The sequence below is a fragment of the Musca autumnalis genome, unplaced genomic scaffold (assembly GCF_047663935.1).
Source record: "Musca autumnalis isolate F117 unplaced genomic scaffold, ASM4766393v1 scaffold_4, whole genome shotgun sequence".
NCBI classification, from domain to species: Eukaryota; Metazoa; Arthropoda; class Insecta; order Diptera; family Muscidae; genus Musca; species Musca autumnalis.
The window spans coordinates 164,589,655-164,606,272 of record NW_027411977.1 but is presented as its reverse complement, the minus strand read 5'-3'; the positions used below and the strand labels follow the sequence as shown (position 1 = coordinate 164,606,272).

At 37.1% G+C, this 16,618-nt stretch overlaps 1 protein-coding gene across 7 annotated transcripts in view; it reads left to right on the top strand.

Annotated features, from left to right (window-relative positions):
* Window positions 1-16,618, top strand: part of kug (FAT atypical cadherin kugelei) — a 651,494-nt gene that overhangs the window by 433,562 nt on the left and 201,314 nt on the right. For all 7 annotated transcript variants that reach the window (XM_073986279.1, XM_073986278.1, XM_073986280.1 and 4 more), the window contains one exon: window positions 1,906-2,346. In XM_073986279.1, coding sequence (XP_073842380.1) covers window positions 1,906-2,346 — 441 coding nt within the window. The remainder of the gene's footprint in view (window positions 1-1,905; window positions 2,347-16,618) is intronic.

Genomic DNA, 16,618 nt, shown 5'->3' with positions numbered 1-16,618 from the left:
AACTATTGGGATTTCCATGAGCAAGAAAATAGTAAGTAATTTCCTCACCGTCTGCGGGCCAACTGCCTAACGACGAATTAAACATTAAGTCGATAATTTGTAGACAATTGACGTGTCCCACGGTTTTATTTTAGTCTAGTCTATGCATATGTTTATAATTCCCACGACTGTATCTATTTTATTATTTTTTGGTTTTTAGTACATTTATCTTAAACGTTGCACTGTATGTTTAACATAAAACCGTTTAACTTAAAAAGTTTTTTTTTACCTATTTTTATTTGTAGATATTTTCAATTAGTTTCTTTAAAAAGTAAGCATACACTCAGCTCTCGCCATCAAAATTACAGCGTGAGGAATACACCCCAACTAGGTGTAAAGTGTGTTGCAGAACAGCGTTAGGTGTGTTGGATACACGTGAGGTGCAGAGGTGAATGCCAGAACATGCCCGTATATTTATTAAAGCACTGTGCTTGACGTCTGTTTTGGAATTCATTCTGTGTGTTACTGGTACGTTGTTTAACGCATTTCCCTCATGTAACGTTTGTTGTGATAGGATTCGCTCTCCAATACTCTCTCAAGGTCAGGGTGGTGAGTTTTGCTTGCACAGTGGCTCACAAATGCTGTTTTGGGTTTGTCATGTTCTTGCCTCAATTTGATATCTGATTTGTGAGTTGATATCCTTGTTTTTAGCTTTTTTCGTCGTTTTAATCTTTAATTAGTGATTTTATTATTTTTTATGAAAAAAAAATTGTTGTGTTATATGTTCTTACATTTGATTTTATTTTCTTTGTAAAATTCATCGTGGCTTAAGGATAGAGTTCTGTATATTAGATTTTTTGCAGTATTGATGATGATTCCTTGGGGACGCTTTTTATAGAAATTGATTGATTCAACCAATCTTTTTGTTCTCCTTTTTTTGTTGTGTCCAGGTATGGGAGTATATTGTTTGGTTCTTTTTCAAGGGGAACTTTATCTTCTTGTTAAAGCTATTTAGAATATTCAAATTCTCCTCTATTGCACTTTAATTTTTAATAGCAAATACTTCATCAACGTATTTAGCCCGGAAAGCCGGTATTGTTGTCACAGTTTCTCCATTACTATGTAACCCCTGTTGAGTTACGGTTTAAACTACATGCATACTGCTGTTCAAAACATACTTTAAATATTTCTCAAGATTTGAGTTTTAGAAATAAAATATTTGTATGTAGATTAATATTGTGAAGAAGTACTGTGTATTGTGAAGAAGTACAGTAGATATGTAGAGGAAGGTCCAATAATCATACAAATTACACTGTGCAACATCCATTCTGGGGTGTGGGAAATTCCAATTGGAGTTGATAATATTCGGTTAGTAGATCAAAACCAAAAATGGGGTTTCTGCTATTGGACCAAACACCTTCCTGCAGAAAATGTTTGATATATGTGGGTCCATGTTTCAGAGTAGCGCCCATACAAAGGTTTCTCCTGATTATACCTATTTCGAGGGCCACATTTCCAATAGATTTGACTGAGAATTTGTATTTTGGTTTCTTTGGTAGTAGAAAAATTCCTGCGGAAGATTTTCAATACAGGTATATATTTTGGTATAGCTCCCGCGTAACGTGCAACTACCAAGTTCCCAACCGATAGTGTCTTGGGGATGAACAATTCCAAATGAAGTTTTAGTGCAACTATTATGACCAATAGTTTGCGGAATTTAATTCACAGTTGATATAAAAAATATTGCATTTATATTGCCCTAGTTTTGTTTTCAATTGCTTTGTAGGATGTAGTTGCTTTTGACGGACGCTGTATATCGTTGTATATATTATATTAGAACAAGAAGCAAAAAATAAGTTCCTTAGAAACCAAATTTTTGAACATTAAAATTACAATATAATTTATTAAATAACAATAACATTTCAGGTGTACTGTACGTTGTTAATAACTTGGATTTTGAGCAGCACAAGTCGCACGAATTACTAGTGAGAGCTACTGACATAATATCTGGAGTATTTGCAGAAGTAACATTGTCTATTGGGATTGAAGATGCAAATGACTGTTATCCCTATATTGATACTGATAACTACAACCTAACGATACCGGAAAACATCCCGCTTGGTTCGCAAATTTTAAAGATAAATGCTTCTGATTGCGACTCCAATGCAAATAGTGTCCTATCCTATAATATAGAATCAACAAATGGCGACCGAGATTCAGAATTATTTTATATTGATATAGCGGATGGTTCCATTTACCTAAAACATCAATTAAATTACGAAGAGTGCAACTCATATCTTCTCATAATAAAAGTCAGCGATCATGGAACTCCCTCTCTAAGTTCAAGAACAAATGTGTGGGTTAAAGGTAAGTATCATAAACAGATTCACAACCCAACACAAAAACAAGCCATTAACTTAAATTAATACGGAACATTTGTTGTTAGGTCTTTTTTTGTCATCACAGACTATACATCTAATTAATTGTTACACCAAAATATTTCCTTTTACTTTTTGAAAAGAAATAGAATGAAATTTTCTTTTTATGATATAAATCTGTGTACACGTGTTTCTTGTGGTGTCAAATACAGTTTTTTCTGCAATTGGATGATATGTCATTTTCGCCCATGTATGACTTTTTATCGGTCCCGACCATTCTGTTAAACACTTCTTTCATTTTCTTATTAATATTTTTATTTTTAAAAATACTCCAGACTTAAGCAATCGTATGAGATTAAATCTTCAACAGTAACAAACAGCAAATCTAGAGCCAAGGTGAATTTTAAATTCCAAGATCTCGCTCACAGATAACAGAGTTGATGTTTTTTAACTTATAGACATCGTTTGAATTTGCTATGAGTTTTTCACAGCATAGCATATGTTCTATGCTGTGCTTGTAAAATTTTCGCAGCATACCACGTAGCCATAACATAAAAAAACTAAAACTATTGCTGTTCTCTGCTGCGAAAATTTTTACATAAAATGTTTGGGCTATACTATGGACACCACAGCACATATCAACAGTTATGGAATCAAAAAACGATTTTTGTGCTGTGCTATGCTGTGAACATTCGACATAGCATAGCATCAATAATATTAACACAGTTTTTCTACACTCCTCAGTGTGCGAGAGAGAATAAAATTTATTGTATTAAAAAAGGTAGAAGCTACAATCAATCAATTCACTTACAGTTATATATAATTGTTCCACAAACATCCCATAAGGGACAAGGGAGACTTCTCTCATATCAATGAGTGAACCCCGATTCATATTAGCTCAATGATATGGGACCTACAGTTTATCGCCGAGTCCGAACGGCGTGCCTAAGACACCACTTTTGTAGAGAAGTTTTACATGGCTGAAATACTCAGTATATGTCGCCAACATTACTGAGGCAATTCCACGGCAGCGGGTTCTCTGTACCGGATTGACCCGGGACCACACAACATCAGCGTACCGGCCAGCGGCTGCCACCTCAGTGTACATATGTTTGTATTTGTTTCGTTTTTCTGTGCTGGGAGCGGCATATCCCGGAATGTCTGCTCCGGATTCTTTTGGTCCGTGCCGGGACGGAGGAAAATATATTTGTGCTCGGTTTGTCACATCCGCATCTTCACCCATATCCAATCTTCGGTGAGATGCAATAGTTGTCAGGAGTGGGTGCATTTAAGGGATTGCTCTGGACTTGCCCACGCGAGGGACTACGATAGGGACTATGTTGCTGCATGCTGCGGTAACACAGCCCCCAGTGAGTCGTCGTCAGATTACGAAACTCCTTCGTCGTCGGATTACGAAACTCCCCCGCAGTCCTCCCAACAGCAGCCGCACACGCAGCATTTAACACCAGCCGTTGTTGTTCCAATCCCAGAAAATGCATCCTTTTTGCAATTTAATTGCAATGGGGTCCGAGGTAAGATCGATGAAATAGTGGACTTTATGAATCGGAAGAAGATCAAGGTCGCGGCGGTGCAGGAAACCATGCTGAACGACCACAGCTCGGTACGTTGTGATGGTTACAACGTAATAACGAAGGATCGCACCAGATGTGGAGGTGGGGGATTAGCTTTCCTCTTGCACCAGTCTGTTCAATACAGACCTATCTCGCTTGAGCCTGCCTCTAATGACCCGTACATGGAATGTATGGGGGTAGCAGTCAGGTGTGGAACTGCTGAGATAGAGTTGCTGAACGTATGATTGGTCGAGTTTCAGAGAGTTCACCAATCACCGCTTCAGAGAATTGCCCAATCCTTCTGATGTTTGGGTAGCGGAAAGGACGTTCCGAGACATCATCAATGCTGCAGCCGCTCGCCATATACCTGCTGGTCGAATACCCGAAGTAAGACCCAATTTCCCAGCAGAGGCGACGGGTTTAGCAAATGAACGTGATGACCTTCGTCGAACCAACCCCGACGACCCCAGAGTCAGGGAGCTGACACTGGAAGTTACCAGGTTGGTTGGCGAACATAAGCGGAAGAAGTGGTTAAATCATCTGAAGAGTTGCAACATTGGAGCCGGTATAAGTAAATTGTGGACAACGGTTAAGTCACTCTCGAACCCCGGAAGGAGGGATGACTGGACCTCAGTCACGTTTGGCGACGTTACGTTGACTGACCCGAAGAAGTGTGCAAGTTACTTCAATCGATTGTTTGTCGAGCACCCCGAGTGTGACAGGGCGAAGAGAAGAGTGTTACGTCGCATTAGATCTCTTCCTGCCGAGGATGAACCACCACAGTTTACAATGGATGATGTTGCGAATGCCGTCAGGAACGCTAAATCATCCAAAGCGTTGGGAATTTGACGGAATTTCCATGGTAATGTTGAAACAGCTGGATGAGCCGGGAGTGGAGCATCTCACTAAAGTTCTCAACCTGTCGCTAGCCACCCTTATTATTCCCCAAGTCTGGAAAATGGGCAGGGTGGTCCCGCTACTGAAGCCAAGGATGCCAGCAAAGGTGAGTCGTACAGGCCGATTTCGCTTTTGTCACCCGTAGCGAAGACCCTTGAGGCCTTAGTCCTCCCCAGCATTGCCGATCATCAGCATGGATTCCGTAAGCAGCACAGCACGAAAACAGCGCTGCATGCCATCTCCACACATATTTGTCGAGGACTCAACCAGGAGCGGCCGTGTGATAGAACAGTGATGGTGGCGCTTGACTTATCAAAAGCCTTTGATACTGCCAAGCACTCCACGCTGTTCGGGGACATCGGGCAGACAACCCTCCGGCCAAGCCTGAAACGTTGGATAATCAACGATATGTGTGGTCGCCAGTCGTATGTGGAGTTCAGGAACAAGAAACCCAAGCCCCGTAGAGTAAAACAGGGAGTTCCCCAAGGAGGGGTGATATCTCCGGAACTGTTTAACCTCTACCTGTCCTGTATTCCGCCCCCTCCAGACGGCATTGAGATCGTAACGTATGCGGATGATTGTACGATCGTGGCGTCAGGTACCTACCCTGATGACATCTGTGAGGGACTAAACTCCTATTTAACCGATCTTACCACCTTTTTCCACGCGAGGAATATGCAGATATCCGCCACTAAATCGACGGGCACTCTGTTCACCACATGGAAGAGAGTATAGAAGAGAGTTGAATATCAGGGTCGATGGTAGCAGAATTCCGACCACAAACTGCCCCAAAATTCTAGGGGTCACATTCAACACCACTTTCACGTCGTCCGCGCATGCCACTGCTATCTGCGATAAACTGAAATGTATTAACAAGGTCCTCAAGTCCCTAGCCGGCAGCACTTGGGGTGCAGATAAAGAAACCTTGTTGACCACGTATAAAGCGATAGGCCGGTCTGTGGTAAGCAATGCGGCGCCAGTCTGGTCCCCGAATTTATGTGACACGCAGTGGGATAAGATTCAAATTTCTCAGAACGCCGCCCTGAGAACAACAACAGGGTGCCTCCTCAAATCTACAGTGAACCATCTACATGAGGAGGCAAAGATTCTTCCAGCACGACAACATAATGAGATGCTATCGTTGCAGTACTTGCTCGGGTGTTACCGTGAGAGCCATCCCAATCACCATCTGCTGGCCACCGATACACCCAGGCATATCCAGAAGGATATTCATGCTCTAGAGAAGACGGTTCAACAATATAGAAGAGAACCTCTAGATCAACAGGCATATCAGGCAGATTTGAACAACATTCACACGGACACAGTTGCTAAGAGCATAAGCAATTATTGTGTGAATGCAGTCATCGGAGCACATCCCCCATCTATCGCAATATCAGGCAGGCATATCAGGCAGATTTGAACAACATTCACACGGACACAGTTGCTAAGAGCATAAGCAATTATTGTGTGAATGCAGTCATCGGAGCACATCCCCCATCTATCGCAGCTGAAGAGCGTCAGCTGCCACGACAAACCACAGTAGTTTTGGCTCAATTACGCTCGGGATATTGCAGTCGCCTAAATTCCTGTTGGGCGTGCAAGACATCTGCCCAGTATGCGGCATGGGCCCGCACGATACTAAGCACCTATTCAACTGCCCCGCCAAGCCTACTCATCTGACTCCAGTGGATCTGTGGTTAGATCCCATCGAAGTAGCCAACTTCCTGGAACTGGAGATATACCCAGAGCCAGATTGAACAGGAGAATGAACATACAAACATAATTATAAAACACTGTTACAACAACAACAACATTACTGAGGGGTATTTTGCCGCCGTTGAAAAGTGTTTTGATGTTGCCTGTCCGACTTTCAGTTATTATATTATTTTTACATTTTGATTCAAATTAGAGGACCTATAAAATGTTTGTATATTATTCCTATAAACATTTTACTCATTATTTTCTTTGACAATTTATTTTCTATAACAATTATGTTTTTGTAAATTTGTTAGTTGTTATTATTCATGTACATACCTTGGTTGCCTATGCTTATGAGGCAAAATTATTAAAGATTACCAGTTTCATATTTATATTATGTCACACTTGCTGTTTGTTTTTTTTTACATGTTCAGTCAGGTAAAGAGACAATTTCACATTTTTTCATTTTAATGAGTACGTGGGTTATGACTTTTCGACATTTTTTCTTAAAAAACATTTTTTGTAGCACGGAAGAATGAACTTTTGCTTATTAATCACTAAAATAACGTTTATTTAAAACAACAAACATAAAACATATTTTTTGAAACAATGTATGAAAAAAATATGAATGAAAAAATGTATGAAAAAATTCTCAAAAATAATTTCCTGTTTCACAAATGAATAGACTTGAGCCTAATAATAACTAAAACAACGTTTTTCCATTCAAATATTGAAAAATGTCATGCATAAAACATTTTGAAAAAAATTTTCTTGTTTTGTGTTAAAAAATTATATTCTTCAAAAAATCGTTTACGACATTTTTATTATTCTCAGTAGTAAGGAAAATTAGTGAGAAACAAATGTTATGACTGTTTGGTTATCTCGGTGGCTCTAACGTTTATTTTCAATTATATATCTGTTTACAGTGACTTCAAAAAATTGCCCACAATTCTGATAAATTCAAATTTAAAATTATTTTGTGCGTGAGGTGTCTTCACCGAATCATCCTTTAATTAAGATTTTGTGTATTCTTATGTAGAAACTTATCACGCTAATAACCTTAGAGTACATACATAGTGCAAAATGCCGTCTAAATAGTGTTTTAAGTCATGTTGCTCTTCATGACGATTTTTAGGTTATGGCCGAATAACGGGCGCTATGTGCTTTATATTATATATTTGAATACTGGACCATATAGTATACACCCTAAGCATATCCGGTATGCCATATGAAGATCCTATGACTTCCCCCGATGACGTAATCACAGCTTAAAGTACTCAAAATATGCAATTTTTACAAGGTCCGTTGAATTTTTTCTATATTTTTTTTTGATATATATTCACCATAATTACTTAAAAATGTTTGTATCTTGATATATTAGTGTCGAAAAACCCATAAAAAATATTTGTTTGTATCCGAAAAAAGCGAAATTCTGGGTAAAACTCGTAAAAACCGATTTTGGGCTATATCTCAAGAACAAGAGCTGATAGAGAAAAACCTCGACCGGATTTGAAAATAACTCTCCGATTTCATTTAGAAACAACAAAAACTTCGGTTGAAACAAAAGTCGTGTTGACCAGTGTTATAATTATTAGCTGTAAATTGGCACTTCATATTGGTACAGGAAATCTTCTAGTCTATTTTTTCGAGAAGGTTCCACCTTACTTATTATTTGGGTTTTCACAAACTCAAAATGAGAATGTAGGGGTACAGAAAAAAGGCCCCATAAAACATATAGAAAACAACAAATATACAGCTGCATATTTTTTTTAACCTTTTTCCTGTAGCGGTTGGCGCCAATTTGGCTTCACCAGAAAATTGGAAAATAATTGGCCTATATCCATATTTTTTAAAATTGCAAAATGGTGAACCACTGCCATTTAAATTGTGCTGTAGAAATTGCAAAAACTTTTTTGTTCTAGAAAACAACTAATATTGGGATGTTTTACAATGTTATGCAATATTAGTGCAGTGTATTAAATATGAATTTAGAAAAATGTCAGTGACATTGTCGCTTGTAAGAAAATGGCTGACTTTATAAATGCAACATGATGCGTCACGTGGCATCGTCTTGACTTCATAAATGCAGTGTGCCTTTTTATAGACATCGTCGCGAGTTCATAAATGACAAACGATGCGTCACGTTGCGCAGTGATTGCCAAATTTGGAATTTCGGGGTTTTTTGAATTTGTTTAATAATCCGGACGCACAACAATACGATATTCCATACTCATAATACACAGAAAAAAAGACACCCCGAAAATTTTGATTAAAAGCTTCATCACTAGACATCGGATTTTGCATATTTGCATATTTTTTAATATTAAAGATACGAAGATTCTGATTGGACCAAAATTCGTTTCAAAGAAATCTAAATTCAATGGCAGGGTCATATTTCGTATTTATTTTGCATATTTGCATATTTTGCATATGCACAAAATATGCAAAAAATATGCAAAATATGCAAAAAATATGCAAAATATGCAAAAAATATGCAAAATATGCAAAAAATATGCAAAATATGCAAAAAATATGCAAAATATGCAAAAAATATGCAGAATATGCAAAAAATATGCAAAATATGCAAACAGATTGTGGCCGAAAATCGTCATAAAAGTAGTAAAATTGTCATTTAAAGTTGGAAAAACCATCAAAAAATACATAACAGTGTTATAAACTAAGACTGTTGACCGTATAACATCGTTTTTTTCAGCAGATTATTATGTTATTGAAACCATTTACGACAGTGTGGTGTAGGGTATAAAAATATGGTTCGTAATACCATTTTTTTTATTATTAAACTATGCAAAAATATAAAATTTGATAAAATATCAAACGTGTTATGTAAAATTCAATATTTTCTTTTTTGTAGCATCTTAATTTAATTTGTAGCTTTGGGCTGGTTTTAACTCAAAGGACCAAATCGATCTCGGATTTTTTAGCCGGGGAGCCGCCTAAACCTTTTAGTATTATTAGATTTTAAGATTGCCAAAGTTTGAGCACAATTCGAATATGTTAACACGTGGTACTGGGACGTCGATGTTATGAAAATCTATTTTTTGCTATTTGGCGACTTCGACGGCCTATATATGTGGAACGGTTAAAGCTACTTGCCCGTATTACGTATTTAATTAAAAGCTATTCTGTTTTTAACATTGCTTGCTGAACAACAATGTACGTAAATGTTACTGATTCGAATTAATAAAAATGTCCCAAAAAAGGCCTTAGGGCAAAAATGGAGTCTATTAAAAAAACACAACTTTTTTCTTCCTGTATTATTATCAAATTGTAGCGAATGAAAACGAATATACTTTACTTTATTTGAAAATTTTACCTATTAGGGCGAAGATCTATTTTAATATTAATTTTAATTCATTTCTCGTTGGAGTCGAGCTTAATGACCGATGATGTTTGCAAGAGAAAAAGGAAAGCCGAAGATTCGAACCCTCATAACCACCATTATGTGACATGGTTCGCCTTTTGTAGAGACTCATCAGACATATCCGCCGTGGAATGGCATCGCTATCCATCAAACATTTCCTTTTTCAAATGCAATTTTGTTTTTACAAAGATGGACATTTGTACATTCATTGTATGGCTTCAACGACAAACGCTTACATTTTGTTCATACATATTTTAACTTACTTATGCCCGTAATTTCAACGTCTGGGTATACGGGTACGCAGCTACCTATTAGTTATCTTTGCCTACGCGTTTGAATTAAATTTTGAAATGATGTGGTAATATTGGTGATTTTCATTCATGATTTCGCAAAATCATTGCCACATAGAAGTGTTTTACAACTTTTAAAACATTGGTAAAATCCTTGGTGTAAGTAACACGGCCGATTTTGACTCAGTAATGTTACCTATGCGTTGAAATTATAAAATGTTGCTTACACGGGATATATCTGTGAACCCATAGATAACTACGCGTTGAAATTAAGGGCATGAAGGGACTGACATAATGTGGTTTTGGAGCCATCTGGGTACAGATGACAACTTGGTGATGAACTCGACTCCTTGCTATGTCGCTCACCATTTTCAAGTTATTTACCATCCTTTACCCCTCCTGGTAATTGATGTACTGTGGTCAAGTTGCAGAATATTTTTCAAGAAATTCGGAGTTAAAGTTTAATCTCTTCAACAACAATTAAGTCTCACTTGTAATTATGCCTGGTAAACCTTTTGTAAGTGCCTGGCAGTTGATTTTTGTAAGTTTGGATCGATTATTTCTGGAGAAATTTCTATCTTTGCTTTGTTAAGATTTTTGTCGTCTTTTGGATCTTTACGGTGTTTTGCACTATCAGTTCAAACAGTGCCAGAACAACAAGTTCAGGACTAAGGTACCACATATGATTTATCATTTTGCTATTTCCTTTATCTGATATTTGTTTGTGAATGCCTTTCGTATTAAGTAAATCTTCAATGCGGTTTAGGTCTTGTTTTGGACCTAAAAATATTTCTGAATATCCTTTTCACTATTTTTTTGTATTAAACTCAATCTACTGTCTCTATTTCTTTTTAACCTATTGATAATGTTTACCCAATATATCCTATATTATATCTATATAAACATTATCTTGTTCATTATCTTGTTCAAACTCTCACTTATAACACTCAGTTGTTGTCGGGTGGGATACCAAATAAATAAATAAAATAGAAAAAATCATTCTGGGGGCGTCCAGTCTCGAACGATTTAAACGCAAGGTGCTTCTACGGCCTCTTGTTCTTGGGAAGTGGGCTGGGCTGTAGTTTTAAAACACTCTCGCCTACTTCGAACTTGGATTTGTCAATCGCAGACTATTCTTATAGAAATCGCTTGAATATGTTTGGTTGATGTCCGGATGTGCTTCCAAACTTGCAGTCAAAAATCCCTCTCAACAATTTTCAAACAAGTTTGTACGGTGGTACAGAAGCTCTCTAATATCTGCTCGAGCTCGTGGACCCCATTTTTCTAGGCATTTGTACACTGCTAGTTCTTGTTTCTCCCATGAGCTACTGTCAGTTTCAAGAACGCATAGGAGTTGTTCTTTACCCCCATGTGATACCAGAACAGCAACCCGTTTTTTCTTCTCTGTTTTGAGAATATCTGGTAATAGTTTTCCATGCCAGTGCACACAAATAGCCTCGTTCCTTGAAGCTGTTGCGTTTATTTTTCACTGTTTATTCTCCGCTGTTCACGGATAAAGCTTCTAGAGATCTTATATTTGTAGGGATCCTCTCCGATAGCTTCTACTGTAGCCATAATGATACTAGTAACGTTCCTATACACCTTACAGGGGTCCAGCACCAATGACAATTGCATAGTTACGATTTTCTTGAAGCCACGCTTGATTGTTTTCGGGACAGATGGTTCTTCAGATTCTACGATACGTTTAGCATAAAAACAAGAGCTAGACCTCATTGAAAATCTATTGAAATACGAAAACATAGACAAACAAGTATCAGAAAAAGGGAATAACAAAATAATAAATCACTTGTGGATCTTAGTCCTGAACTTGTTGGCTTGGAATTGTATGATCCAACGGTGCAAAACGCCTAAAAAGCCAAAAGGCAACAAAAATCTTAACAAAGCAAAGATACAAATTTCTTCAGAAATATTCGATCCAAACTTCCAAAAGAGCAACTGCCGAAAATTCTAGAAAACGATCTGGCATAATTCTTGTTGTTCAAGAGATTAATCGCTAACTAGACAAAAAAATCGAGATTTTCATAACGTCAGGGCCCCAGTGGCACATGTTAACATATTCCAATTGTGCTCAAACTTTGACAGTCTTAAAATCTGACCCAACTAAAAACTTTATGCGGTTGCCGCCTCAAAAAATCCGACATCGATTTGTTCCCTTTGAACAATAACCAGCCCAACGCTACAAATAATTACAAAGAAAGTATTGAATTTTACATAGAGCGTTTGATATTCTATCAAATTTTATATTTTTGCATAGTTTAATAATAAAAAAATTGTATTACAATACCATACTTTTATACCCTACACCACACTGTCGTAAATGGTCTCAATAACATAATAATCTGCTGAAAAAACTATATTTTACGGTCAACAGTCTTAGTTTAGAACACTGTTATGTATTTTTTGATGGTTTTTCCAACTTTAATTGACAATTTTACGACTTTTACGACGATTTTCGGCCAAAAACTGTTTGCATATTTTGCATATTTTTTGCATATTTTGCATATTTTTTGCATATTTTGCATATTTTTTGCATATTTTTTGGCATATTTTTTGCATATTTTTTGCATATATTTTGCATATTTTTTGCATATTTTTTGCATGTTTTTGATATGACCCCAAATATCGAAAAATTGACCCTTGAAACGCCTAGATCCAAAATTTGAGTCCAATCGGATGAGAAATAAAAAACATGCAAAAATCCGATGTCTATTCATCACCATATTTTTGTTGAATGTCGATAAAATATTTCAAACATATTGGGAAAATATTTATCAAACATGAAAATGTTACTAAAAAGCGACCGATAAACGAGTTCAAACAAATAATTCATTGAAATTTGTTTAAGTTTTTTAACCAATATTTGTTTTTATAATGGTTTTCAACGTTTGTCACATGTTCTCGCTCTCAAGAGCGAGAGAAAATTACTTTTTATGGCGTACAACAATGTGCTGTGTTGGTGAGTGTCGCTGTTATGTTTATTCAAAGCATGGGTATGACTTTTTGCGGCATGGAAGTACCCTCCACCGGGAATGCTTGAATGTATACTAGAACTTTGGTTTGTTGTTTTTATGAACCTAATAAAAGAGCGAAAGAGAAACAGCCCAATCATGAATGAAAATTCCGTGCGGAATTTCTCTATTTTCCCTTCTTTGCTATCACAAACAAAAAATCCGCACGGAAAAAATTCCGATGGAGAAAAAGTAGGTATTATGAACGCTCTCAAACATGTGTTTTCCTCCAAAAAAATCTCCCTTGCAAAACTGAAGGGAGTTTACAAAAAAGCTTAATATTTCCCACAAACTTTGTACAAAACATGCAAAATAAACCCTTTTGTTGGAATTTTATACTAAAATCTTTTACTTGTGGTTGGAAATTTATTAAAAATTGAACAAATTTTACAAAGTAACATCACTTTGCAAACTCAGTCACTCTCCACTTTTTGTACCGATCAACGATGGGATGAGAGAATTTTGGACATACAAAATTGTTGCACAACAATTATTGAATAAACAGTGGATAAAAGCATATTTTCAATTATTTTTATTTCAGAATTCGTATTTTTTAAATTGTTGCCATTATTTAATTAAAAACACTCGTTTCTAACACATTCATGATAGTGGCATTTCCATAGTACAATGGAGTCAATTGCACTGTCTTCATAGAAATTTCCAATCACATCTGATATTTTTCATAATTAGTAACATCTTCTGAATGTCTTTGATGTAAAAAGTGTAATTTATTTGATTAAATTTGTTGATTTTGTCTAAAAACACAAACACTTAAAATTTTCTCTTTGTTTTCACAACAATTAGGGCACACAACGTATGAAAAAGACCCTTCAGTGCTGCCAAATTCAATGATTATTTTTCTCACATTATTCACGATAGGAGGAATGTTCTCTCGAGAAAAATCTATTCCGCGAGAGTTGTATTCCGCAAGAATATTCATGATTGGGCTGAAAATGTTTTGTTCGCAAGAAGCATTTATTTTTTAACCAACAGTTTGGTGGCAGTTTATTTTAGACGTTCACTGTGGATCAGATCGAAAAGTGTGGAAATAAATCAGTGTTTATGTGCGAATAATGGTTCTTATACATTTTATGATCGGAACCAAATTTTGTAACGTAATTTTTATATTTTAAGTTTTATAATTCATTCTTTATTACCAATTGCATAATTCACGTGTAGTTACATCAAAGGTAGACTTAGAAGAGAGAGAATATAAAATAGAAATGTCAAAAGTACAAAATAGTTAGGGTTGCCAGGTGATAGTTAATTACAATAGTGATAATTAATACACAGGGAAATTTATTACTTATAATTGGAATTGTATATGCAACATTTCTTCATCGCCTTAAGGAGAGAATTGTACACGGGGCTTCCTTTGCTTGGTGGAACGTCTAGGAGCAATTAATGGATTAAACATCGAAGTATTCGTTCTACAGCTCGCTGGAGTAATTGGTACAGCTCTAGGTGATGCTTGTTCTGGTTCGTTTGGTTGCCCCTCCGTCTGTTGGTTACTCGATCTGTTATCATTCCTGTTAGATTCTGTTATTGGCGTTGAATGTTCTGATGTATTTCTTGAATTCCTGGATGCACTACTATTCGATGACTGGGCTTCTGTTGATGTATTAGTCTGGTGGGGAGTACATGATTTTTATAAACTGCTCCACGTAATCTCTTTCCCGTCTCAAATGTACGAAATGCTGCAGATCGTATCTGGTCAGTATGTCTTTTCACGAGTTTCTCTCCATATTTTATTTGGTAATGTAAGTCTCCTATACGAGAGCTAATGACACCCAGTGCAGAGTATCCTGCTCTCTTCAAGTTGCAGCCTGATTCTAAAAGTTGAACGATTTTTCCTAAATGTGGATCTTTTTTAGTTTCCTTGGCTATGTGAGCTCCCCTAACAGGTAACTGGCTAATTTGTCGGATAACAAATTCGTCGAATTCATCGCCTAGATCCATTAAGCCCTTTCCTGTGGTATGGTTTAAATGAATTTGTAAAATTGTTGATCTCTGCATTACCCTTGAGCAGTAGTCGGCATTGATATATTTGTGAGAGGGGTTTATGGTCCATAAGTAGCGTGAAGCATACAAATACTTAAAAAACGTACAGCCCAAACTATAGCTAATGCTTCTTTGTTGATCTGTGGGTACTTCATTTCTGTTGTGGTTACCGTACGGCTGGCGTACGCAATGGGCCGTTCTGATCCATTCGGAAATTTATGAGACATTACAGCACCCAATCCAGTTGAACTTGTGGTGATATCAGATCATTTTTTATTTTCTCATACGCCTCACTCGCATCTTTCGTCCATTTGAATTGTTCTTGAAGTAGCATGTCTCTCAACGGCCTAGACTTAGTTGCCAGATCAGGAATAAAAGAGTTGTAATATGTCAATATCAATATGTTTGTTTGATTTGTGAGTACCGTGACAATCGATTCTATGTCCCAAAAACACAATTGATGTTATAGCAAAAACACATTTTTCGCGATTTAAATGAAGTCCGTGTTCTTTAATTTTATTCAGAATTATTTCCAGACTTGAAACCATTGCTCTGAAAGAGTCAGCATATACCAAAATGTCGTCGAGGAAACTTAGAACGTTTGGAATATCTCTCAACATGCCTTCCATGCATCTCTGCCAGATGGCGGGTATATTCGCCGCACCGTAAACTGCCCTTTTCGGTCGAATCAAACCATGTGTAGGTGTGTTCAATGTTAACACGTGTGCAAATTCGTCATCCAACTCTAGGTGGGAGTAAGCATCAGTTACATCCAGATGGCAAAACATTTTAGAGCACCTCATCTTGTGCAATAAGTCTTCGATCCTCGGTATCGGATGTTTATCAATTATAATCTGGGGGTTCACTGTCGGCTTGTTGTTTCCGGTTATGCGGATCTTCCCTCCTTTCTTTGTTACCACATGGGTCGTCGAAGCCCACTCTGAGTAGTCCACCTGCTCATATAACCCGGCTGCAATTTTCGAATCGATTTCCTTAACGTACTCTTCTCGCAACTCTATAGGTATGTCTCGTGCTTTCAGGAAAACCGGTTTCGCATCAGCTTCAAAATATACTTTAGCAGGTGGCCCTACTAACTTCCTTGCAACATTGGAAAACACGCATTTGAATTTATCAGGCGACAACTCTGGGATCGTAGTAGTGATGACGTTAATGGCTTGAGGAATTTTGAAAGAGTTCAACGAAATTTATCTGGTCCACAAATGCCTCTATCCACTCTCTTCCCATTAGTGTATTAAGCTTCCCGTCGACCACGTACAGATTGAGTTTACACACTTTGCCTCCTAATTCCACGTCGACAGGCAGACGCCCTAAACGGTCCACTCTATAGCCGGAGTAGCTGGTAAATGGCCTTTTTGTCGGAAGTAATTTGTAA